We start from the raw sequence: 24227 nt of genomic DNA, 5'->3' as shown, positions 1-24227 counted from the left end.
CAGGGTCTCGTCCTGATGCTTCTCTTTCTTCATCAGCAAAAGACACGAAACCCCGACTCTACATTTTCCATTCTGGTTGGGGGGTGAGGGGGCAGGCAGACATTGGATAAGAAAAACAGGTAAAAACGTCATAGATGGACATCAGGAAGGGAGAGACCGAGGACGCCTGCTGGGTGTGTCGGGGGACGGGGCCAGTCTGCAGGTGTCTGAAGGGTCCTGAGGGGAGCATGGGAAGGGGCTCCAGGCTCCTGGGGGAGAGAGGGTCCCCGGGGAGGGACCTCATGCTAGGCTCCTCGCTAGAGTGAGGCTGGTCACCACAGGTCACAGAAGGCCCGGGGGAATGAAAACCCCCAGGGGTGGAGGTGGGGGGCTGGTGTTCACGGGCTGATGTCCCCTGGGCTCCTTCGCCCAGCAAGCACTTGTCATCTGGCCCCATCAGTCCATCTCCACCCGGGGTGGACATCTCCACCGGGGTGGACAGAGGAGCAAACTCAGTCTTCAGCAGAGCTGTCCCGCCTCGGCACCAGGCTCGCCCTCTGGGCCGGCTCTGGACCCACTTTCTCCTGGCTGCGTCCAGCCTCCGCCTCCAGCGCTGAGCTGTGCCCTGCGGGAGGTGGAAAGCGCGTGGGCCGGGGATCCACGCTGACCTGGGTTGGCTCTCAACATGCTGCTGCCTCGCTGGGTGGCCTTGGCAGGCCTCTGTCCTCCCTGAGCAGCTCCTGGTCTGCAGAAGGGGGATACGCTCACAGGCAGGGCCTGGCCCACCAGGGTGCAGGTTGGCGCTGGCCGGCTGGGCTGCCCCGTGGCCTGCACTTAGGGGAGAGGAAGGAGTTGAGGCCCAGGGCTTTGGGCTTGGCCTGTGTGACCTGGGACAAGCCACCGGCTCTCTCTGATCCTTGCTTGATTCCCAGATAAATGCATGGCTGTTCGGCTGCCCTTGGGTCTGGGGACCTGGAAGGGGCGCTTGGCTTGCGGGACCTACCTGGAAGGGGAGGGCACGGGAGGTGTTGGGGCCAGAGCGGCAGTTCCAAGTGTCTGGGGCAGACAATGGGCACTGTGTATGGGGGACAGGGTGGGGCGCTGGGGGGGCAGAATGGCACCCGTCAGGAATGCACCCGGCCTGTCTGGGACGCTCCCCTGTGGCCGGCTCCCCTGTTGTGGGCGCCCGAGGCTGGCGTCCTGCCCACCTGACACCGCAGTCCAGAGTCAGAGCCTGGCACGGCAGGGGCTGGGAGTTTCCGGGGGCCAGGTCTCCCTGGTGCCACCCCCTGCAAGTCTGAGCGGCCTCTGGGCTTTGGAAGGGTGACAGGGAAGGGCACCAGCTGTCTGTGCCACTGACTTGCTGGGGGACTCAGGCGAGTCCCCGCTCCCTCTGGGCCTCACTCTCCCCGTCTGTGTGAAGGGTCTCTGAGCCCATCGAGGGGACTCCCCATGTCTCACTCCCCTCCTCCCCCTCGTGCAGCGGGACTTGCCTGTTCTGGTCGTGACTCTGTCCCCAGAACAAAGCCTACCCATGCAGAGCTTTCGTCCCCAGATCCTCTGCCTGAGGCTGCCTCCTGCAGCCAGGTCCCTCCCTGTGGGCTCGGCCCAGGGGTGGCTCTGGCCTTCCTGCCCCCTCAGGCCCTGTGCCCCCTCTGCAGGGCCTCCCCAACCCCTCGGCCCTCCCCCGCCACCCGCCCAGCTGTGGACCCCAGCCCCTCCCCAGGTCTCTGACCTGCTGCAGTTGGTGTCCGACCAGGAGGGGAGTCACACCTTAGTGTCCCCTGCCACGGGGCCAGACGGCCTTCAGGATCCCCATTTCCCAGATGAGCAATTGAGGTCCAGAGGGGCAACTGGCCAGGCTCCAGGGCCTGCAGCTGGGGTGCAGGCTTGGCACCCACGTCTCTGGGGTGGTCCCGGGCGAGGGACTGTCAGCTCGTCTGGTCATCAGGGTCTGCTCGGCAGAAGGCTCAGCACACGGTCACCTTCACGATCTGCCCCTGACGCCTGCCACACCTAGCTCTGTGCCAGGCCCAGAAGGGCTCCTCTCTCAGGTGGCTGCCGGGGAGGGGCTGTGGCCGGACCTGTTCTCCACGGTGGACACAGGGCCTGGGAACCTCAGGGTCAGTCTCCATGCACATCAGCGGGCAGGGCTCCATCCTGCAGTCGCAGGGCAGATGCTGCCCTTCCTGGGGACCCCGCCAGGCCAGTGAGTCCAGGGGCCGAGACAGGCTCCTGAGCTCACACGGTGGCCCAGGCGGCCAGATGACCTCATGGGTCTTTCCCAGACCTGAGTCACCACGGCTCACTCCATGACCCTTCGGCACCTTCAGAGGAAGGGGAGGTGGCTGGCTCTGCTGGTGGCCATGCAGGGCACGACTGGCCTCTGCTACCTGACGTGCAGGGGAGGGGGGAAGGGGACAGGGCGCCGTCCCCAGCTACAGCCTTGCCTCTGGGGAGCTGAGATGAAGGTGATCCCGGGCCTCTCTGGGGGCTCGTCTGGAACTCCCCCTCTCCCCCTCGCTGACTGGGGGCTGCTGGCACTGGCCACCAGGGGCCTGGGGGTGTGGCCCCTGCTCAGATGTGAGCCAGCCCAGGTGAGGAAGTTGACTCACCTCCCCCACCTGGTCCTGGGGACAGGGCCATTTTCTCTTCCCTGGGGGTTTGAACCTAAGGTGACTGTTACCTTGCCATGGGGGCAGGGTACTGGATGCAGGTACTCCGTGTCCCGTCTTCAGGGGACACCCAGCACCTAAGAGCTTGGCAGGTGTCATCTCCTGGGATCCTCAAGGCCACGGGTGCCCTTGTTTTGTGGATGGTGAAACAGAGGTTGGGGGGAGCCTCACTGAGGGTCCCGCAGCCCAGTGGAGCTGCGTGGTACCTGGAGGGAGCCCAGGGCGCTTCACCGAGCCACACCCCCAGCCCTTTTTTTGGGTATTTAGAGAGAGGGTCTCGCTGAGTTGCTTAGGGCCTTGCTAAGTTGCTGAGGCTGGCTATGAACTCAGTCCTCCTGCCTCAGCCTCCAGAGTCCCTGGGATTCCAGGCCTGTCACCACGCCAGGCTCCGAGATCAGGCTCTGGTTCCTGGAAGAGCTTCCTTGTCCCCTCTCACACCGCCCAGCGGCTCCCCAGCGTGAGGCCAGCTTTCCTTCCTTGGAGACCAGGAAAGGCTGGTGACAGAGGCGGGAGGGGTGGTGTCGTGGGCCAGCGGTGTCCAGAAAAGGGTCAGGCACCGCTCTGCACCCCATCGGGGTCAAGCCTTTCCTGTTCTGCCCTCGTTAATCTTTAAGCAGCTGATGATTAATTAATTGCCCAAGACCCATGGGGGCTCGGTTGAGTGCACCTGATGTCTGGGCCGGCGTGCCCTCTCCCCGCCCCCACCCCCTTTCCAAGGTGCTGGAGCCCCAGGGATGGGACCCGACAGGCCCCAGACAGAGCAGGGGAGTCCTGGTCATTGCCATCGGCCCACCCTGCTCTTCCTGGTCCCGGGCCACAGCACAGCCTGCAGAGGAGGGGCCCTCAGAGGGGAGAAGACAGAACCCAGAGCCAGATGGGGCGCGAGGCTGCTGGGGTCCGCGGGTCTGTTTGGACCCCCAGGGCCATGGAGTCCCCGTGTGTCCTCAGCACTCAGTGTGGCACGACAGGAGGCCTGGGCCCAGGAGTGTCTGACTGGACAAAGGACAGGCCCTCGCCCGAGCCTCAGGGTCCCTCATCTGTGATCAGGGCTGATGTTCCTGTCCTGCTGTCCCCACCGGGTGACCAGGGAGAGGGAGTGTCTGCTGGCAGGGTAGAGGAGGCTGGGGGGCAGGTTCCTGTTGAGACAGGATGGGACAGGAGGTGACCTCGGTCAAGGCCCTGTCAACCTCGGCTTCCCTGTCTGCACAACGAGGGGTGGGGCCTGAACGTCCAGGACTCTCAAGGACCCTTTCGTGGGGAGGTGGGTCACGGCTGCCCAATGGCGTCCCCACCCCCAGAGCAGGCGCCAGGCGGAGAGTGTTGAGGGTCATCCTGCCAGGAACTCAGGGAGTCCTTCCCCCAAGGCCCCAGGACTGTACCGCAGTGACCTCCAGCTTGGTCATCCCGGGCAGGTGTGGAGAGGTGACCTCGTGGTGGAGGGGACTCTTGAGACATTGGGCTTGGGAGGCAAAGGATCTCTGAAGACATCGTGTCTTCTGGGAATTTGGAATTGTAAAAAGATCCTAAAGGAAGGGATGACAGAGTGCCACCCGAGCCTCAGACACACCAGCTTTGGAGCAAGACCGAGGGGTGGGGGAGGGGTGCCTGCCCTCCTATCCATGGTGAGCAGGTCCCCCAAGTCCATGTCCACCCGGCTCTTCAGAACATGGCTATTGCTGATGTACTTAGAGGTAGGCACTCAGAATGAGGACACATTGGATTAGGGTGGTCCCCAAATCCACGCGTGACCCCATAGGAGGGAGAGGAGAAATATTTGAACACAGTCGGGAGAGAAGGCGGGACTGGAGCCCCCGGCCCACAGCCAGGGAGCATGGTGAGCCAGGAGTGGAACCAGCCAGAGCTTTCCCCGAGAGCCCACAGGGTGCTCTGCCCTGCCCAAACCCTGCTCTTGGACTTTAGCCTCCAGAATTGTGGGAATAAAGTTCTCTTGTTTCAGCCTGTGTGCGTGGATGGCAGTGTGTGCTCGTTTGTTATAGCAGCTACAGGAAGCCGATACACACCCAGAGGCCACAGCCTTCCCAGTCGGCTGTGTGTCCCTCGGGGGTTCTCTCTGCTAGCCAGGCACAGCTGTGGCCTAGACACAGAGGTGTATTTGGAAATTTCAGTATGTATACACCCTGGTCCATCCACCAGGGCTCTGTCCCCTTCTGCGTGTTATCTGGGAGATGGCTCCACCTGTGTTCTTTTCCTTTGCATGTGGGCCTGAGAATGGAACCCAAGGCCTCAGTGCTGGACAAGCACTCCACCACGAGTCACCCAGCCAGCCCTTTCTATATTGTAATGAGGCAGGGTCTTGCTAAGTTGCTGAGGCTGGCCTCAAACTTGAGATCCTCCTGCCTCAGCCTCTGGAGTCACTGGGATTACAGGACGCCATCACTACTCCAGGCTGCTCCGTGTTTTTGCTCCCAAAGCTGACTCTGTCCTTTCAGGGTGTTAGCTCCACGTGTGGCTCTATCACCCCGCAGGTAATGAGTCCTCGTTGATGGACATGGAGGGTATTCCCAGCTTCTCCTTGAATTGTCTCTTTTGCCCATGCCTGATGTAAGCCTGGAAGATTCCCTGGAAGAATCGCTGGATCAAAAGGATAAGCTTGGGGCTGGGGCTGCAGCTCAGAGGAACAGTGTTGCCCGGCACGTGAGAGGCCCTGGGTTTGATCCTTAGCACCACATAAAAATGAGTAAATAAAATAAATTTGTTGTGTCCATCTACAACTAAATTTTTTTTTTTAAAGGGTAAGCTCATTTGCAATTTGCTGGATGTTGTCAAACTGAGTCAAAATGTATTAGAGCCAGGTGTGGTGGCGCACGCCGGTCAGGATGCTGAGGCAGGAGGATCGCAAGTTCAAAGCCAAGGCATTAAGCAACTCAGTGAGACCTGTCTCTAAATAAAATAGAGAACAGGGCTGGGGCTGGGGCTCAGTGGTCGCGTGTCCCTGAGTTCAATCCCTGGTACCCTCCTACCCCCCAAAAGTGTTAGAAACAGAATATTAAGGAGAAGATCATGGAAAAGCCTCTCAGATTTGATAGTGTTGGGTCCCTCCCACCCAGACTCATGGAATTCTAGGGTTTAGGGGTAGAGGACCTTGGAAGGACATTGATTCTGGCACCAATTTCCAAACCCTGCTTGGGTTTCCATCCCCTGCGGTGAGTGAGGAGAAAGTACAAGAGCTAGGGCAGGCACTCTGGAACCCTGGGGACTTCTTTGGGACCTCTGGCAGGGCTGATGGAGTTCACTCCCCAGCCTGGGCACCCTGTTCTTTTTTTTTTTTTTTTTTTTTAAAGAGAGAGTGGGAGAGAGAGAGAGAGAGAGAGAGAGAGAGAGAGAGAGAGAGAGAGAATTTTTAATATTTATTTATTTTTTCTTAGTTCTCGGCGGACACAACATCTTTGTTGGTATGTGGTGCTGAGGATCGAACCCGGGCCGCACGCACGCCAGGCGAGCGCGCTACCACTTGAGCCACATCCCCAGCCCTAGGGCACCCTGTTCTTGTGCAGCACTGGGGCTGCCCATTTGTAGCCCAGATGCCCGCGCAGTGGAGCTCTGTGGCCACACACAGTGGCCTCTCTGTGCTCGGCCCAAAAGAAAATGTGAATGGAGAGGGCAGGGGCTGCCTGCACCAGGACCGAGGGCTGGCTCTGTGGGGTCCTGGGGTCTGGGACAGGGCACAGTGATGGGGGCTCGACACGAGTTGCCCACCTTCCATCTTCACTAGGGTGGTCTAGAACGAGCTTTCCCCGCAATTATTGATCACTCCTCTTATTGAGAGGTGGGGGGTCTACATGCCCTTCCCTGGAATCAGGTTCTGCCAATGCTTGGTCCATGTGGCAGCAGTGACACTGTGAGTTTCTGGCCCCTGATGGTAATAAACTGCAACTTCCCCCCCCCCCCCCCAGGATCCCTGCTTGGAAATCGGCCGCCATGCTGTGAGGAAGCTCAACAGCCCCAGGGAAAGGCCCACGCCCAGGGCACAGGGGCTGCAGCTGTCCCCCCCCCCCCCCGCAGAGCTCTCCCAAACGGTCCAGCCCCCCACCAAGTGGCCCCAGTAGGACCCCACAGAGAGCAAACATGTGTCTTCGATGCCAAGCCCGGCTTCATTGCAGATCTGTGAGCGAAGCTAATGGCCACTCTTGTTTTAAGCCACTACATTTTGGCATCATTTGCTTCACAGAATTAGGTGGCTGGAACAACCCCATGACCAGCCATGTCACCAGCAGCCCGCAGGCCGGGTCAGGAGCGTGGTGCTGGAGGCAGGCTCACCGGCCCTGTGCCAAGGCCTCCCTCAGCCTGATGATGACAGTGAGGTGTGCTGATGTGGGCGGGGCTGGTGCTGCGTCAGGACTTGGCCGGCAGCAGCTGTCATGCCATCGTCACCCTTAGTGTCTAAGCAGTAGCACATTCCTCACTCCAGGCTTCTTTTAAACAGACAGCCCTTTACTGCTCATTCCTTTGGGGAGCTCCTCCTCCAGGAAGCCTTCCCTGACCACCAGGCCGGCTGCCCCGCCTCTGTGCACCTCCAGCCATCTGCACTGTCTCCTCCAAGGTCCTTCTCTTAGTCTTTGCCTGGTCACAGCCCCAGGCCGAGGCCTTCTGGAGGGGACCATCAGAAGGGCCAGCTAGTGGTTGAAGTCTGTGGAGCAGGGGACAGGTGTGAGTAGACATGGGTGGCACTCTGGGGACCCTTACACAGCTGAGTGACGCTCGGCCACTCAGGCTCCTGGGGTTAGGGTGCCTGCCTGTCCGAGGTGAGACGAAGCATCTGGGGGAACACCTGCAGGTGTGAGGCCGTGGACAGACCCCGGGCCCATTCCTGTCCCCGTATGAGCTTGTGCAGCCGCGTGAGTGCTATTGCGCCTGGGCGCGTCCCCCTGCGTGAGCTTCATGCTGGGCGCATGCCCCTGTGTGCCCCGGGCCGGGCAGGGCCAGGGCAGTGCAGCAGCTGCCACATCCAGGGCCCACTGGTCCTCATTTGGGAACTAAAAATAGCCGGTGCCCAGCCTTGTCCCAGCGGGCAGGGGGCCGAGGGCAAGCCCACAGGACACCCCAGCCGGGCTGTGGTTCTGGTCCCTCTTGGGCCACCGCCCTGCCTGTCCTTCCTTGCCTTGGGCTCCCATGAGCTCATGCGGGCCTTGCCCAACCAGGGCTGGGGGAGGGGAGGTGCCGAGGCCCTGCCCATGTCCAGCGCTGGACACAGCCAGGCCTGATAAGGTCAAGCCTGGAGTGGGGTCGGCCCCTCCCTACGCCAAGGCCAGCCGGGCGGACATGAGTCAGCACAGGGGGCATCAGGCCGCCCGAGCCTGACCGCTGGCTGGCGACAGGGAGGGCCCAGGGTGGCTGCCTTCCCGGGCAGGCCCAGCACTGGCCACAAGGAACCACCTGCCAGGTCGGCCCTGCTCTGGCCTCGTCCCCCAACTTGAGGAACCCAGGAAACCCGCCACCTTCCTGCCTGGCCCGGGCGCCTGTGGCCCAGGACAGCTGACGCCCATCCCCCAGGAGAGCGCCCCGTGTAGCGGCTGCCCAAGGACCTCGGTGTGCCCCGTCCTCAGCAAGTCCTCCCCGGTCCCAGGCCGAGCTCCCAGCTCCCCCGGGGGGCTCCCACGGTCCGGGGCCGAGCTGCCGAAGGGCCGGAAGTGTGTCTGTCCCATCCCTGTTCACACCGTGTCCCCTCAGAGGGCTCCGGTCATCGTCGGCCTCCTGTACAGGGGAGGAGGCCCAAACCCAGCCACAGGGCGAGTGACAGGCTCAAAGTCCCCAGCAGGAAGTAGCCCACTTGGGATGTGACCCCGTGAGCGCTGTGGAGCTCAGTGGAGCCCCGACCTCGAAGGCCCCAGGGCTGCAGGCCAAGCGCCTTGGGCTGGGCGGGTATGCGGCTCCACGGGACAGCCCCAGCCCAGGCCAAGCTGCAGGGTGGGGTGACACCTGGAGCCAGTGCAGCCCAGGAACGCTGTGGTGAAGGAGGCTTCATCAGGTACTCCATTCAACAGCGGAGGACACTGAGGCTCAGAGAGGTAGAGAGACGGGCCCAGCCTCACACAGCGAGGGGCAGCCCAGGCGTTTCTTGAGAACACTGGCCCACGTGCTCTCATGCACCCTCGTGGCCTGTGTGTCATAGTGAAAGAGGAAAAGTGGCCCTGGACGCCTGCCAGTCCTCCACCCAGGGACACGACAAGGGGGCTGCATGTGCGTGAACCATGGGGGGCTATCCTGTGATCCCAGCGGCTTGGGAGGCTGGGGCAGGAGGGTCGCAAGCGCAAGGCCAGCCTCAGCCACTTAGCAAGGTCCTAAGTAACTCATCGAGACCCTGCCTCAAAATAAAATAGAAAAAAGGGCTGTGGATGTGGCTCCCCTGGTTAGGAGTCCCCTGGGTTCAATCCCTGGCACCCAAACAAATAGACAGACAGACAGACAGACAAACAGACAAAACAAAACCCAACAACAACAGCAAACAAAGCCATCAGCATAGGATCGTCCAATGTTTCTGACATTGACGTTCTTCTGTCCCTCTTCACATCTGGGGGACCCTTGTGCTCACATAGGGCCCCCCAAATAACCCCAGATAATCTGAGTCTAAGGTTCAAGGTGCTGGGAACACAACTCGACCCGCAACACCACACCTCCTGGGGACAGATGACGTCACACATCCAACTCTGTGGTCTATCCCAGAGGGGACAACTGCTGGGGACAAAGTGAGGCAGGGCAGAGGGACAGGGAACAGTGGGCCAGGGCATCTGCATATTTGCTCTATGAACCAAACTGGCCTCCATGGCTCCTGACCCAGCACAGCGATATCTTCCTCCTGCTGTGTGACTTTAACCAAGTGGCCTGATCTCTCTGGTCTCTCCATCAGAGGAGTCGATGGGGTGCTGATCCCCTCCTGCAATGCTGGACGTGGCCCAAGGGGACACCACAGCTCCCCTGGACATCCTGCTGCAAGCCCCACCTGGGGCAGGATGTATTGGGGTTCCCAGACACAGGTGGTGCTGGGGGCTGTGGTAGCCCCAGCTGGACCGGAGATTCGGGGGTGGGAACATGTCTTGCTGGACACAGGTGGCCTTTGGACCTGGGGCTTGAGCCATTCCCGGAAGGAGTCCAGCTGCTCCAAGTCCAGCTGGGCAGGCAGGAGCGTGGGGCCTGGCTGGGGGCTGGGGCTGCCCCTGTGGCTCAGGGAAGGAACGGGAGGCAGCCGGGGCGGGTTGGCTGGAGGCCAGCCTCCACTGAGAGGGAGACCAGTGGGGAAGAGCCACGCCCCTGGCCCCTCCCCAGAGCCACATTCCACGACTCGGGTTGCGTGACCTGGGTTGTGTGACCCAGGGTGAGCCCCCTGCCCCATCCTCAGCTCCCAGGGAGCCGCCCAGGCCCCTCCACGTGCCCCTTCCTGTCCCAGGAGTGGACGATGAATGAGGGGGAAGGAGAACAAAACACCCCAACGATCCCTTGCTGAGGAGCTGATGTCCACGTGTCCAGAGATCAAAGCCGTGGAGGGCCACCGGGACTGGGCTGTCCTCGAGCTTTCTGCCACTGGTGGCCTCGCGGTGCCTGCCACAGAGCTCTTGCCCTCTGGCTCTGCCCCAGACACACGCCCCCTGGATGGCAGCGTCCAGGACAATGGTGGCCACCAGCACCACACACAAAGTGCTTCCTGCCGCCCGTGCAGCCGCCCTGGGTGGGTGCTCCTTTGTTACTTGGCCCGACGGAGGGGACAGATGGAGGGCAGAAGGTGACGGTTTGTTTTTTAAACCAAGGAATCGCCTGGTGGGGCAGCTTTGCGAGTCTGGGGGGACCTGGGTTTGCGGCTGGGCCCTGCTCCCCAGCCCTCCCGGCAACTTGAGGGTTCCGCCGGCCCTTCCCCTCCCCGCTGGGCCTCACTGGGTGTCCACCACCCGCCCAGTGCTGCTGAGGGTGGCCCGCGGCCTGTCACTGCCCGGGAGCGTGCTTGGCTCGCCAGCCTGTCCGAAACCTGGAGATTCCAGGTACATTTCTGGCTTCTCTTGAAAAATCAGGTCTAGCCCAGCTGGCCGGGGCCGGGGGCAGCTGTCCACTCTGGGGACAAGCAGGCTCTGCGCCTGGGGTCCGCCTCTGCCCACTGCTCACTCATTCTCCGCGGGCGCCTGGCACAGGCGGCTTCACCCTCCAGGGGCTGTGGGCGCCTGGGTCACGCAGGCCTGTGGCCCCGGCTGGGCTCCACAGTGCCCCCCCCAGAAGGAGCGGAAGGGCTGGCACCGGGTCCAGGAAGGGCTCTGGGCTCGGGGCCAGGCGCTGCGTCCTGGGAGGCGGCGAGGCCTCTTCCCCAGGCTGCGGCGGAAGCGGGGCAGGAGCACCTGGAGTTCCCATCTCCTGGTCCCTGGGATGTGATTCCTGCGCCCGCCCCCGCGCCCTCCTCCCCCCACCCACATCCTGCCTTCCAGGGCCGGGCCAGGGCTGAGGAGACAGGGACCCGAGGGACCTAGGGACATCCTCTCTGGGGTGGCTGAGATCTCCTCTTGGCCCGTCTGAAAAATGGGAAAACTGGCCTGTGTGGGAGGGACAGGAGGGCCAGCCCTGGGGCCCTTGGGTCCCCTCTCCCAGTCTACCCTGGGCCTGGCAGGAGGACATGCAGCTGAGGGCTCCGCCCTCCTCCCCATCCAGAAGGCTGCCTGGCCCTCAGCCCTGGCCCTGCTCTCATATGTCCAAGGGAGGTGTCGGGGCCCCTCACCTCCTGCTGGACACCCCACTTCTCCAGGACTCACTTTGCCTTCCCTGCCAAACGCCCACCTTATAGGTTGGTGTAAGGGAAAAAAAGTGATGATGGTGAAAGTAACAAGAATAATGATCCTAAACAGGGCATGGTGACTCAGGAGGCTGAGGCAGGAGGACTGCAAGATTGAGGCCAGTCTGGGCAATTTACCAAGACCCTGTCTCAAAAAATGAGTAGAGCTGGGGATGCAGCTCAGTGGTGCAGCACCTGGGGTTCTTAGTGGGTAGTGCTGGGAACCGAACCGGGCCTCGCCCAAGCTACACAAGCGCTCTGCCGTGGAGCCACGGCCCTGGCCCTTCTCGTGGGTTTATTTTTGAGACAGATTCTGGCTAAGCTGCCCGCCTGGCATGCGCCACCACACCCGGCCCCTAAGCACACGACCGAGGGGTCATTCACGGATGGTAAAAAGCGTAGGCATTTGAAGCCCGTGAGTCAGTGGTTTTGAGAGTATTTGCAGAGAGGTCCAACCATCGCGCCCTCCAATTTAGAACACTTTCATCATCTCCCAAAGGAAGCCGGTCCGTCAGCCGTCACTCCCCAGGTCACCTCCCCCAGCCCCAGAAACACCGATCTATGTTCTCTGTCTGAAAATTGGTTGGTTCTGAGCATTTGATGTAGAGGGAATCCCCCCATCTGTGGCCTCTCGGGTCGGACTTCTTCCCTTAGTGCATGTTGGTGCATTTCTGAAGCTCCTCCTTCTTTCTTTTTCTTTTTTGAACTGGGGGTTGAACCCAGAGCCCATGCGTGGTAGGCAAGTGCTGCACCTCTGAGCTACCTACCCCCAGCCCATTTTGTTTTATTTTGAGACACAGAATTGCTAAGTCTGACCTCAGTCCTCCTGTCTCAGCCTCCTAAGTAGTTGGGAAGACAGGCATGTGCCATCACACCTGGTGACCTCCCTTCCTTTTCAGGACTGGATAGTATTCCATTGTGTGACTCTCCCACAGTTGACACGCTCAGCAGCTGGTGGCATGTGGGGCGTTTCCACCCTTCGCTATTAGGAGCGCATGACTGGGCGTTGGCGTCTGCGCACGTGTGTGGAGGGGAAGTGCTGGGTTCTACGGCAGCTCCGGGTCGAACATGTTGAGATGGCGTCTCTGGGTCTTGCTCTGTCACCCAGGCTGGTCTCCAACTCCTGGGCTCAAGCGATCCTCCGCCTTAGCCTCCGGAGCGCTGGGACTCCAGGTGCCTGGCCACATGTCACATTTGGAGGAACTGCCAACTGGTTTTCCAAAGTGGCTGAACTGTTGTTCCCCAGAGCAGCAAATGAGGACGCCACTTGTCCATGTCCGACCAACGTCGTCATTGCCTTTTACCTGCAGCCACCCCCGGGGGGTGCGGGGCCTCTCCCTGTGGTTGGGTGCCCGTTTCCCTAAACACCAACCACTCTGGCCATCTTTTCTCTTTTGGAGAAATTTCCATTTGAGTGACGGCGTCTCATTCAGTCGTCATCACCATCTGTGACAGGCTCAGTCACTCGGGAGGGTGGCAGAGGCAGCGCTGTGGGGCAGCGGCCAGGGCGAGGGCCCTGGAGCCTGTCACCGTGGTGGGGTGGAGGCTGTGGGCTCCCAGGGCCCCCTGGCACCGCGGGCCGCAGAGCTGGGCCCCGAGTCCGGCCCGTGCCTGCCCCCACCTCTGAGCCCAGCCAGGCACCGCCAGCTCCCGCCTCGGCTCCCCACCGGCCAGCTTCATTCTGCTGCAAGCCTCAGGTTAGCTCAGGTGGCCGTGGCGCCAGGGACGAGGCTCGGTGGCTGCAGACCTGGCGGGGCTCACCGGTTCTCACGTTCACCTCCTCATTCATCATCCCCCCAGCCCTGGGTGCTGGAAGCTTCCACGACCCTCGAGGTCCCCAGGAGGAGGCACGGCCCAGGGGTGGCTCTTCCGGGAACCCGCGGAGGGGCAGCGCCCGAGGCTGGACCGCGTCAACCCGCCAGCCCCTGGTTCAAGCAGCTCTGGGGAGCAGTGGACAGAAGGGGGGCGAAGCAGCTGGGGGCTCCTCCAGGGCAGCCTGTAGGAGGGCGGCCCTGTCCTGCGCCCCTGGGACGGAGGAGGTCCCTCGGCCCGCTGGACGGCGCTCGGGGAAGCCGTCGTTACCCTCCCTGTTCTTTTTTGGCGACGCTGGTGCTGAGCGACCCCACAGCCCACGTCCATCTGTTTGGGCAGATGGAGACACTGAGGCCCAGAGAGGAGGAGGGACGTGATGGAGGTGTCACGGTGAGTCGGTGGCAGAGCTGGGGACAGAAACCTGGGATCCCGTTCCTGACTCTGGGCTCCTCCCCATGCCTGTGGCTCCTTCCTCTCCAATCCTCAACCCTCCTTCTGGAATTAGATCTGGTGTCTCTGACCCCTGGGCTCCCTCCTCACAGTATTTGAGGACAGAAGCCTGATGTGCTAAAGAGGAACATGCAGTGGCTGGGAGATCTGTGTTCAAGTCCTTCCTCTGGTGTCAAAATGCTGTGTGACTTGCACAGGCTTCCCAACCTCTCTGATTTCAGCTTCTCTTCATTAGTTAGCAAGAGGGCTGGACAGAGCATCGGCTTCCCTTGGGCTCTTTTTTTTTTTTTTTTTGGTACCAGGGATTGAACTCAGGGGCACTCGGCTGACCCATGTCCCCAGCCCTATTTTGTATTTTATTGAGAGACAGGGTCTCACTGAGTGGCTTAGTGCCTTGCCATTGCTGAGGCTGGCTTTGAACTTGCCATCCTCCTGCCTCAGCCTCCTGAGCTGCTGGGATCACAGGTGCGCCCCACCACACTGGGCTGGACTGGGGACTTTTGAAGGGCCCTGGGTTGTCCAGGCAGAGGCTGTGTCTTAGGGCAGCTCTGGTGAGCACGGGGTGGACAAGCTTGGGGAAGGGCAGCTGCCGCCTAGAAGCCCTTTTCCGAGGGACGCGGGAGTCACTGTCCTCCGACGCAAGTCCCCTGTTATCGCCGAGGTCCCCGCCACTCTTCCGAGCTGCATCTTGGGTTTCAGCCTGAGTCGGTGATAGCGGGGTGGGAGCCGGGCAGGTGGGTGGCCGTGCGCAGGGCTCAGGCGGGGCTGGCTCCTCCTGGGTTATCTCCAGCCTGCGGCCGCGGGAAAGTGAGAGCTTGTTATCTGCCCCACTTCCCTCCGGAGATAGGCTGCTCACAGCTCTCCTGTTCCGCCCCGGCTGCCCTGTCACCCACTGGCCCCGGAGACGGGCACCGCCCGCAGCACCAGTGCCTGTCCCTCTTGAGGCCATGGGTGGGGTGAGAAGTGGGTGGGGGTGAGCTCTGGGGGTGGAGCTGGGAGCGCCGGGCCCCTTCACTCCGTTTTTCACTGAGCACCTACTATGTGCAGAACATAGATTTCAAAGCCGTCACACCCAGTGTGGCCTGGGCACGGGCCAGTCAGGTGCCTGGAGGATCCTGGCGCGGGCAGCAGTGCCCACCAGATCCTGGCTCTTGAGGAGTCTGGGGCCTCTGGTGCGGTCCCTGCAGCGGGGACACTGGGTCTGGAGCAGGGGCGAGTTACCAGGGTTCGGGTCACTTCAGGTTTTCACAGCTGCGTCTCTTCCCTTGGGCTCCCAGCCTACGGTGTCCCTGTCATGGGGGCATGCACATGGGCACCTGTGAATGGAGCCGAGGGCGGTGCATTCCGTCAGGCCCTGGCAAATTCGGCGGCAGGTGTGGACGGCCGGTCACCCGGTCACCGTGCCCGGTGTGGACGTGGGGGAGCCCGAGGACACTGCCGCTGTGTGATGGTTGCTTCAAAAATAACTGCTTCTGCCGGGAGCCGTGGCCTGTGGTCCCTGTGGCTCAGGAGGCTGAGGCAGGAGGACTGCTGGTTCAGAGTCGGCCTCAGTGAAAGCGAGGCTCTAAGCAGCTGAATAAAATATAAAGTGGGGCTGGGGATGAGGCTCATGGTCGATTCCCCTAAGTCAATCCCTGGTTCCCCCCCTAATAAAACAGCTGCTCCAGCCGGCGCCTGTGATGGGGGCTCTGGGGACGGAGGCGGGAGGATCCCATGTTCGTGAACCAGCCTGAGCAAGACCCTGTCTCAAAATAAAAAATAGAAAGAGCTGGGATGAGGCGAGAGGGAAAGGCCCTGGGCTGGGTCCCTGTCACACTCACGTGCTGTCACCCTGCTCGGGGGAGAGCGCTTGCTGGGGAACGTTGGCGTCGCTGTCTCAGGCCCCATCTGGGCCCTGGGGACATGGCAGTGACAGGGCTAACCAGGCCTTTAGGAGCCAAGTCCCGCAGGGGCTCAGGGGGTCCTGGGCGTAGGCGGCTGGCGGGAAGGTGCACCTGAGCCTGGTAACAGCCGCGTAGGTGACCGTGCCCGACCCGCAGGGCCCGTGGGCCACCCTACCAGGGACTCAGTGCTGAGGTCCCTCGGCCGGCTGCCTGGCGCCATCACAGGTCAGTATGGGCGGGAGGCAGGGGACCCCAGACTTGCAGGGCTACAACCAGGTGTGTCCGTGTTCCCACGACCGGTCAGCAGGTGAGGGACCCGGCCCTGAGCGGCCCGTTCTAGATGGGCGAACAGTATGACATGTGAGCTGGGTCTCAATAAAGCAGCCGGAAAAACCCCAAATGGAGGGACACCTACACAGTGCCCAAGCAGTCCTCCTGGAAGGGACGGGTCAGGAAGCACTACAGACGGGGACACAGAGGGGACTAAGGGACTAAGGCCAGATGCCACGGGGTCCTGAAGGAATTAGGGAACAAGGCCAGGGATGAGCAGAAAAGCTGGTGACGGCTGGGCACAGTGGCGCACGCCTGGGACCCCTGTGGCTTGGGAGGCTGAGGCAGGAGGATCACAAGTTCAAGGCCAGCCTCAGTGACTTAGTGAGGCCCTGTCTCTAGAAAAAGAAGGGCTGGGGGTGTGGCTCAGTGGTGAAGCTCCCCTGGGTTCAATCCCTGGTACCAAAAAGGGAAAGAAAAACTAGTGACCTCGGGATCAAGTCTGTAGTTCACGGAGCCAGCGGAGCGACGTTGCTGTGCCAGTGTGATGACGTCATGGAGATGCCCTCAGGGGACTTGGTAGGGTACCTGGAAACCCCTTCTTTGGACCTAAGATCTTCAGAATTAAAAGTTAACAAAGTAGAAGGAAAGAAGAGGGTGGGGTCAGAGGGGAGGTGGGATGACAGAGGGGAGATCTGAAGATGGAGGCCAGGGCCGCAAGCCAAGGAGCTCAGGTGGCCTCTTGAAGCTGGAAAGGGGAGAGAACGGGTCCTCCCCCAGAAGCAACACAGCCCGGCCGACATCCAGGCCTTTTGAATTGCGAGATCAAAGATGTGTGCAATGTTTTAAATCACCACGTGTCTTAGTCTGTTTTCTGTTACTGTAACAGAATGCCCAACACCGGTGAATTTATGAAGAAGAGAGGTTTATTTGGGCTCACAGTTTTGGAGGCTGGGAAGTCCAACAGGGTGCTGTCAGCATCTGCTTGCCTCATGCTTCCTGCGGGTGGAAATGAGGAAGAACGAGCAGATGCAGGTGGAAGAGACGAAACAGGAGGGGCTTGGCCTTAGAACTTGCCGCCATGAGAGTGACCCCAGTCCCGCAAGAGGGCGTTGCTCTCTGGAAATGGCCTGATACCTCTTAAATCCTGTCCCACCCTCTCAATACCGTCACATTGGAGACCAAGCCTCAAGGTGACTTTGGGTGAGGACAAACCGTGTTCCTGAGCCTGTCCTTCAAGCACCTCGCAGGTGAAACACTGCCGTCGCAGTCGTCCCGGGGCTGTTGATTTATCAGCCTCGTTTTACAGACCAGGAACCAGAGGCACAGAGAGGTTCAGCAGCTCGCCCAAGGCCACACACTCTGCCCGAGGCAGGGTGGCATTCTGGGTGCAGCCGCCCCCCGCCACCCGGCTAAGGCCAGGCCTTCACAGTGAGCACCAGCTCCTGGGGGAGGGGGTGGGGGTGGTGACCTTGTCATTCTTCATTTTGCAGTGGGGACAGCGCGGCCCAGCAGGGTGGAGCCCTGGCTCAGGCCAGGCGCATCCTGATGCTGCTCCTCCCTGCCAGAGGCTGGCGCTCGGTGAGGGGCACAGGGACTTCAGGCCCCGCCACCCCTTGGCCCTCTCCGGCGCCATGGCTCCATTCCCTGGGATCCCGGAATGGGACTGGTGTCCTGGTCAGATGTCCCCACACTCCTGCAGGCCAGAGGCTGAGGGACATCCCGGTCCCATTGTTCAGTGCAGGAAGCCTGGGATCTGGGGAGAAGGATCCTTCGCAGAGAGGTGAAACCCAGGGAGCTGGGCCTGGCTGGGCCTGGACAGAAGGCAAGAGGCTGGGGTGGGGCTGCACTGCCCCCGTGGTCACTGGCTTCTTTTATCAGAAACCCTTTGAGGAGGGGTGGCCCGGCCAGGTGGTGCACACCAATTCCAGTGACCTGGGAGGCTGAGGCAGGAAGATCCTAAGTCTGAGGCCAGCCTCAGCAACTTAGTGAGAGCCTGCCTCAAAACAAAAACAAAACAAACAAACAACAACAACAACAACAACAACAACAACAACAACAACAAAAACCAGAGAACTATCTCATTGGTAAAGTGCCCCAGGGCTCAATCCCCAGTATAAAAAATAAAACCCCAGGGTTGGGGCCACCTGGTGACATCAACCCAGGTAAGTGCTCTCATTTAAGGTGTGGCCTTTCCCCTTAAGGTTTTGGTTAAATCTCCCAATTTTTAAGAGAAGGCCAGATGTTAGGAAAGAGTGTGAGGCCCAGGAGACCACGGCTCTGCCCTCAGAGCTGCCCACTTCTCCCTGGGTGGCATGCAAATGAGATGGTATGCAAATGGACAATATGCAAATGAATAGACCTCAGTTTGCCAAGGCTGCACTTGCCCTCCTTCCCATCATGCCTTGCAGGTGGCAGTGCCTTGAGGACCCAGGTTTGTCTGCTGGGTCCCCCGTGGTATCTCTGGGCCTAGGCCTGCCCCTGGCACAGAGTAGCTTCCCTCATCTGTTGAACTCGGTGAAGGAACGAATGACCAGCAGGGCAGGAAGCTGAGGAAGGCTATGGGCCTTGCTGACCGCCTGGGGCAGGGCTCTCACCTCTGAGGGCCTCTCTGCTCACTGGTACACTGGGGGTGGCCCAGGTCCCCAGGGAGGCACTTGGGCTGAGGGCACCAGCCTGGTACCTAGGAGTTGTCCCTAAATATGGAAAACACAAGCCTTTCAATACAGAGATACCAATCAAAATCCACTATTATTTATAACTTCAAAAAAGTGGAAATAACCGTGATGTTCAACAAGAAGGGAATGGCTAGATAAACTATGGAACTTCCACTGGACCAAATATTAGGCGGCCAATAAAAATGAAGCTCAGAGAAAGGAAAAAGAAATGGGGGCAAAATAACCGAAAAAAGGGCCCGTGATCTAAAGACAGGGCTGCAAAGCAGGATGCCACCGTTGGCGTTTTTTTTTTTTTTTCCTTTTAATATACAGTATGATCTCAGCCATGTTTTTTTAAAAAAAAGTCCTCAAACAAAAAAACTATGGGAGGAAATACATCACGCCTTAACAATGACGGTCTCTGGGTGGGGGGCAGTGGGTGGTGACCTTTCTTCCTTATTTTGACTTTTCTGCATTTTTCAGATTTTGTAAGTAAGCTTGTATTGTCGCTTTTGTAGTAAAGAAATGAAAAAAAAAATAGCATTTTGGGAACGGGGGTGGGGCTGTGTGAGACCTGCCCAGCTGCACGAGTCCCGGGGGCACTGGCTCAGGGAGGGTTCTGGGCTTGCAGGTGCTGGCCGAGTATCAGAACCAGGGCCGCTGCCGTGGTCCTGGGCGAACCCCTTGGGACTCAGTGGTATGTCCTGTCAAATGGGCCTGACCATCTGTGTGTCCAGTGGTGTCATTATTATCGGATCCTGGAAGAGCAGCTCTGGCCTCAGACACCCCAAAAGATGCTAGTGTTCTTGCCAGGGAGTCCCCGGGATTGATTTTGGCACCCAGAGGTTCAGCTGTCCCCGAGTCTGAACTGGGGTGATTTCCAGGAACTTCATGGTGAGGGCGGAGCTCAGCCAGCGGCAGCGTCCAGGCTTGCGGCCAGGCTCTTCCCCAGCGCTGTGACTGTGGGGACTCACTCAACCTTCCTGGGCCTGGGCGTCCTCCGCAGAAGGCCCTGCCCAGAGGCCTCTAAGTTTCCTAAACTCCCTCTTTACACGAAGCCATCTCCCGGCCCTCCGGGGGAGGCACCAGGAGGCTGAGTGGGACCCCTGAGTGGCCAGGGTCTCTGAAACCTTACTCTGGCTGTGACCGTGATTCCATTCGCTGTTCCCTGGGGGACTGGGTCCTCGGTGAGGGTGGGCGTCTCCCAGGGGGTCTCCGTCTGTTGGGAGGAGATCACCTGCAGTGTCCCTCAGTCCCCCTGCCCCATCACCCTTGGGAGGGCCCGGGAGGGGAGGATGGTGGCGTCTCTGGGCAGCAGTGTGTCCACCAGCAGGAACCAGGTGGCACACACCCCCTCAGCCTGGGCCAGCAGGAGCTGGATAGGGCCTGGGGTTTCTGGTGGCCTCTGTCCAGGGTGCCTTGTGAGCCAGAGGACCTCAGTCGGGGCATCCTGGCCTCCTCCTCTGCTCTCACAAGTAGTAGTTGTGTGCACACACGTGTGTGCCATCCTATAGACCCAGATCAGGGCCACAGACCTAATTAAGGACTCATGTGTGTCCAGTGATCTTCATGGGTCCCGGCTTCCCACAGACACCTCTGTGAATGTTGAGAACCATTCTGCTAGACAGGCACCGATGGCGGGGAAATGAGGCTCAGAGAGGTTGAGAAATTCACTCAAGGTCAGCAAAGGGCAGGACCAGGATTTGAAACAAGGCTGCCTGGCTCAGGTCGACCCTGTGACTTGGGCTTTGAGAGTGGTTAGACCCTCCCAGCTGCTGCTTCAGGAAATGCGAAGAAGCTCTTCATAGACCCATGGCTTTCCTCGGACACATTAGTCACTTTGTGAACTAATGTTCATCCACCCACACACCCACCTATCCACCAACCCACCCACCCATCCATCCATCCATCCACCCACCCATCCATCCATCCATCCACCCATCCATCCACCCATCCATCCATCAGTCCACCCATCCATCCATCCACCCAGTCATCCACTGCCCCTGGGGTGTGGGGGGCATCCCTTGGTGGACGTGTGAAAGCTAAGGCAAAGGTAACTCGACGCTTGAGGGTGGCAGCCCTGATCCAGGATTCTGAGGAGGTCACTTTGTGAACTAATGTTCATCCATCCACCCACCCACCTATCCACCAACCCACCTACCCACCCTCCATCCATCCACCCACTCATCCATCCATCCATCCACCCATTCCATCCACCCACCCATCCATCCACCCATCCATCCATCCACCCACCCACCCATCTACCCATCCATCCACCCATTCACCAACCTACCCATCCATCCATCCATCCATCCACCCACCCACCAATCTACCCACCCACCACCTACCCATCCATCCATGCACCCACCCATCCACCCACCCACCCATTCATCCATCCACTCACCCACTCACCCATCCATCCATCCATCCATCCACCCACCCACCAATCTACCCACCCACCACCTACCCATCCATCCATGCACCCACCCATCCACCCACCCACCCATTCATCCATCCACTCACCCACTCACCCATCCATCCACCCATTCATCCATCCACCCACCCACCTATCCATCCATCCACCCATTCATCCATCCATCCACCCACTCATCCATATACCCACCCACCCATTCATCCATCCATCCACCCACTCACCCACCCATCCACCCACCCACCCATTCATCCATCCATCCACCCACTCACCCACCCATCCACCCACCCACCCACTCATCCATCCACCCATTTATCCATCCACCCACTCATCCATATACCAATCCACTCATCCACCCATCCATCTACCCATCTACCCATCCACCTGTGCACTAAGCGCTGGGATATAGACAGGAACAAGATTCATTTTCTTCTTATAACTCAGGGAGTTTCGGGAAGAGGAGGTGACAGCTGAGCTCCAGTCAGATGGAGAAGGGCAGGAGGGGCGCCCAGGCCCAGAGTGTGTCTGATGCATGGGGGAGCCCCAGGTTCCCAGGAGGGCTGGGAAAGGGGAAGGGGAGGAGGGTCAGCTGCTGTGTCCAGCGCCTGCTGTGCCCGCTCCGCCCTCTGCAGGGGCGGGGAATGCAGTCTAGGAAAGGCTGTGCTCCCTGGCCTCGTGGTCTCAAGGGGAAGGGGAAGTGGAGGCTGGGCTGGGGCTGGGTGGGGCTGAGCTCAGAAAGCGGGAGGGGGTGGCAGAGCAGCACCCAGCTGTCCCTCAGAGGTGGGGACAGGGAAGCCCCCCAGCACCCTGGCTTCTCTGGTCTCCTCCAGCCGCTGGCCTCCTCCTTCACCCTCAGGTCTGTCGAGGCTCCCCCAGGGGCCACCTGCCCGCCTGGCCAGGCCCGGACACGGGCTCCGCTGGGACGGGGCGTGGTCCGTCTTGTTCACCCAAGACTCCTGGCTCCAAGCACAGAGCTGGCCCTCGATGCCCACTCTGTGCCAGGCACCATCCCAGGGCAGTAACTCGCCAGCTTCTCAGGATGACCTTGAGGGCAGGGCCTTAAGGGCCATTAGGCGCATCAGTCTCCAGATTTTCTTTTAAGGGAAACTTGGGTGATGGTGAGCATGGTGGGCGAGGTTCCTCGGGAGGTGCTGGGGCTCAGGGCTCCACAGCTGCGGGGTAAATCTTCCCATGCCCCTGGGGTGTGGGGGGCATCCCTTGGTGAACGTGTGAAAGCTAAGGCAAAGGTAACTCGACGCTTGAGGGTGGCAGCCCTGAGACTGGAGAAGATCTGGTTCAAAGGTTCCAGAAAGTTCTGACATGCTGTGACCCTGTCCCTGTACCAGCATTGTTGAACAGGCAAATGACCCACCAGCTTTTTTGAAGCACGAGGTGTAGCTTGAATGGGCAGGAGAGCAACCTAGTTTCTAAAAATTTAAATGTTAATTTTTTTTTTTTGCTACCAGGGATTGAACCCACAGGTGCTTGACCACTGAGTCACATCCCCAGCACTTTTTATTTAGAGACAGAATCTTGCTAAATTGTTTAGGGCCTCACTCTTGCTGAGACTGGCTTTTAACTTGCGATCCTCCAGCCTCAGCCTCCTGAGTCTCTGGGATTACAGTGTGCACCACCAAACCTGCTAAATGTTAATTTGGTGGCGGGTACTGGAGATTGAACTCAGGGACACTCAACAACTGAGCCACATCCTTTTTATTTTGTGTTTTATTTAGAGACAGAGTTTCACTGAGTTGCTTAGTGCCTTGCTGTTGCTGAGGCTGGCTTTGAACTCACGATCCTCCTGCCTCAGTCTCCCAAGCCGCTGGGATTATAGGCGTGCGCCGCTGCACCTCTAAATGTTGATTTTTAATTGAGACATGATTATTGTGCATTTTGGGGTTTGGCATGGTATTTCACTATATGCACACACTGTGTGCTGATCAGGGTGATTGTCGTGTCAATCACTTTATTTTTATTTTTTTAAAGAGAGAGAGAGAGAGAGAGAGAGAGAGAGAGAGAGAGAGAGAGAGAGAGAAAGAGAATTTTTAATATTTATTTTTTAGTTCTCGGCGGACACAACATCTTTGTTGGTATGTGGTGCTGAGGGTCGAACCCGGGCCGCACGCATGCCAGGCGAGCGCGCTACCGCTTGAGCCACATCCCCAGCCCTCGTGTCAATCACTTTAACATGGATCCTTTCTTTGTGCTGGGAACTTTCAGGATCCTTCTCCTGACGATGTTGCAATACTCTCTCAATGACCTCGGCCCTGGCCATCCTAGGACGCTGCAGAGCATGCGGTCACCCTCCTGTCCAGCCTGAGCGCTGACCCCACCATCCCTGCTCCAGCCGCCACCCTGGCTCTGCTAAGGGCTGCTCCACTGCTGCAACTTCCTCAACTTCTGCATATCAGTGAGCACACGTGGCTTTCCCTCCCTGTCCCCGCGTCCCCACACGCCACTTCCTCCCGCTCACCCGTGTTGCTGCAGATGACAGAATCACCCTCTTTTCTGGCTGCGTGGGAGGCCACTGTGGACAGGCCATGTTTTCTTTAGCCACTAATCCCCCGATGGACGCTGGGGTGGAGGGCACTTCTTGGGACCGTGAAGGACGCTGCAGGGATCACCGCGGAGTGCACACCTCGGACCTGCTGTGCTCCTGGCCCGGCTCTGGGCCCCTCGGCGGGGTTAGGGGAGCAGAGCGCGGTCTTGTGTTTTGAGGAACCTCCGCTCTGCGGGCTGTCCTGCCGGTGCTGGCCACAGGTCTGGGACTCTCCCTTCCTCCACGTTCTCACCCAGCATTTGATATTTCTTGTGATTTTGATGATAGCCACACTGACGGGGTCACGAGCTCTCCGGGGGCTTGATTTGCGTCTCTCTGGTGATTCGTGATGCAGACATTTCTCCACGTGCATATTGGCCTTTGTAGGTCTTCTTGGCAGGGATGTCTATTCAGGTCCTCTGTGCACTTCTTAGTGGAATTTTTCCCCTTGGTACTCGGGACTGAGTCCAGGGACTTGTGCACGATAGGCAAGTGCTCTCCACGGACCCTTATCCCAGCCCTTTTCAAATTTTAGTTTGAGATGGGGTTTTGCCAAGTTGCTGAGGCTGGCCTCGAACCTGCGATCCTCCTCCCTCAGCCTCCCAGAATCACTGGGATTACAGGTGTGCGCCATGGTGCCTGGCTGGATTTTTTTTTTTTTTTCCTGTGAGCAACCTGTCTTGAAAGGCTCAGTGCTCTCCCTGTCACCCTGTCACCATCAGGGGTGAGATGAGTCATGCATGCATCCATCCGCTCACTCACTGCTC

General features: G+C 59.6%; 1 protein-coding gene across 1 annotated transcript; it reads right to left on the bottom strand.

Moving 5' to 3' along the window:
- Positions 1–18: 18 nt before the first annotated feature.
- Positions 19–4057, bottom strand: LOC308659045 (uncharacterized protein; the record flags this gene model as incomplete). Its single annotated transcript, XM_081312038.1, has 3 exons — positions 19–807; positions 1715–1907; positions 4034–4057. 3 exons carry the CDS (start codon positions 4055–4057, stop codon positions 59–61), a joined length of 966 nt encoding a protein of 321 aa, XP_081168164.1. The 3' UTR covers positions 19–58.
- Positions 4058–24227: the final 20170 nt, after the last annotated feature.

This window comes from Spermophilus citellus, assembly GCF_964194105.1.
Source record: "Spermophilus citellus genome assembly, chromosome: 10".
Classification (NCBI taxonomy): Eukaryota; Metazoa; Chordata; class Mammalia; order Rodentia; family Sciuridae; genus Spermophilus; species Spermophilus citellus.
The sequence above is the reverse complement of the archived record's forward strand: the minus strand, read 5'-3'. Positions and strand labels throughout refer to the sequence as shown.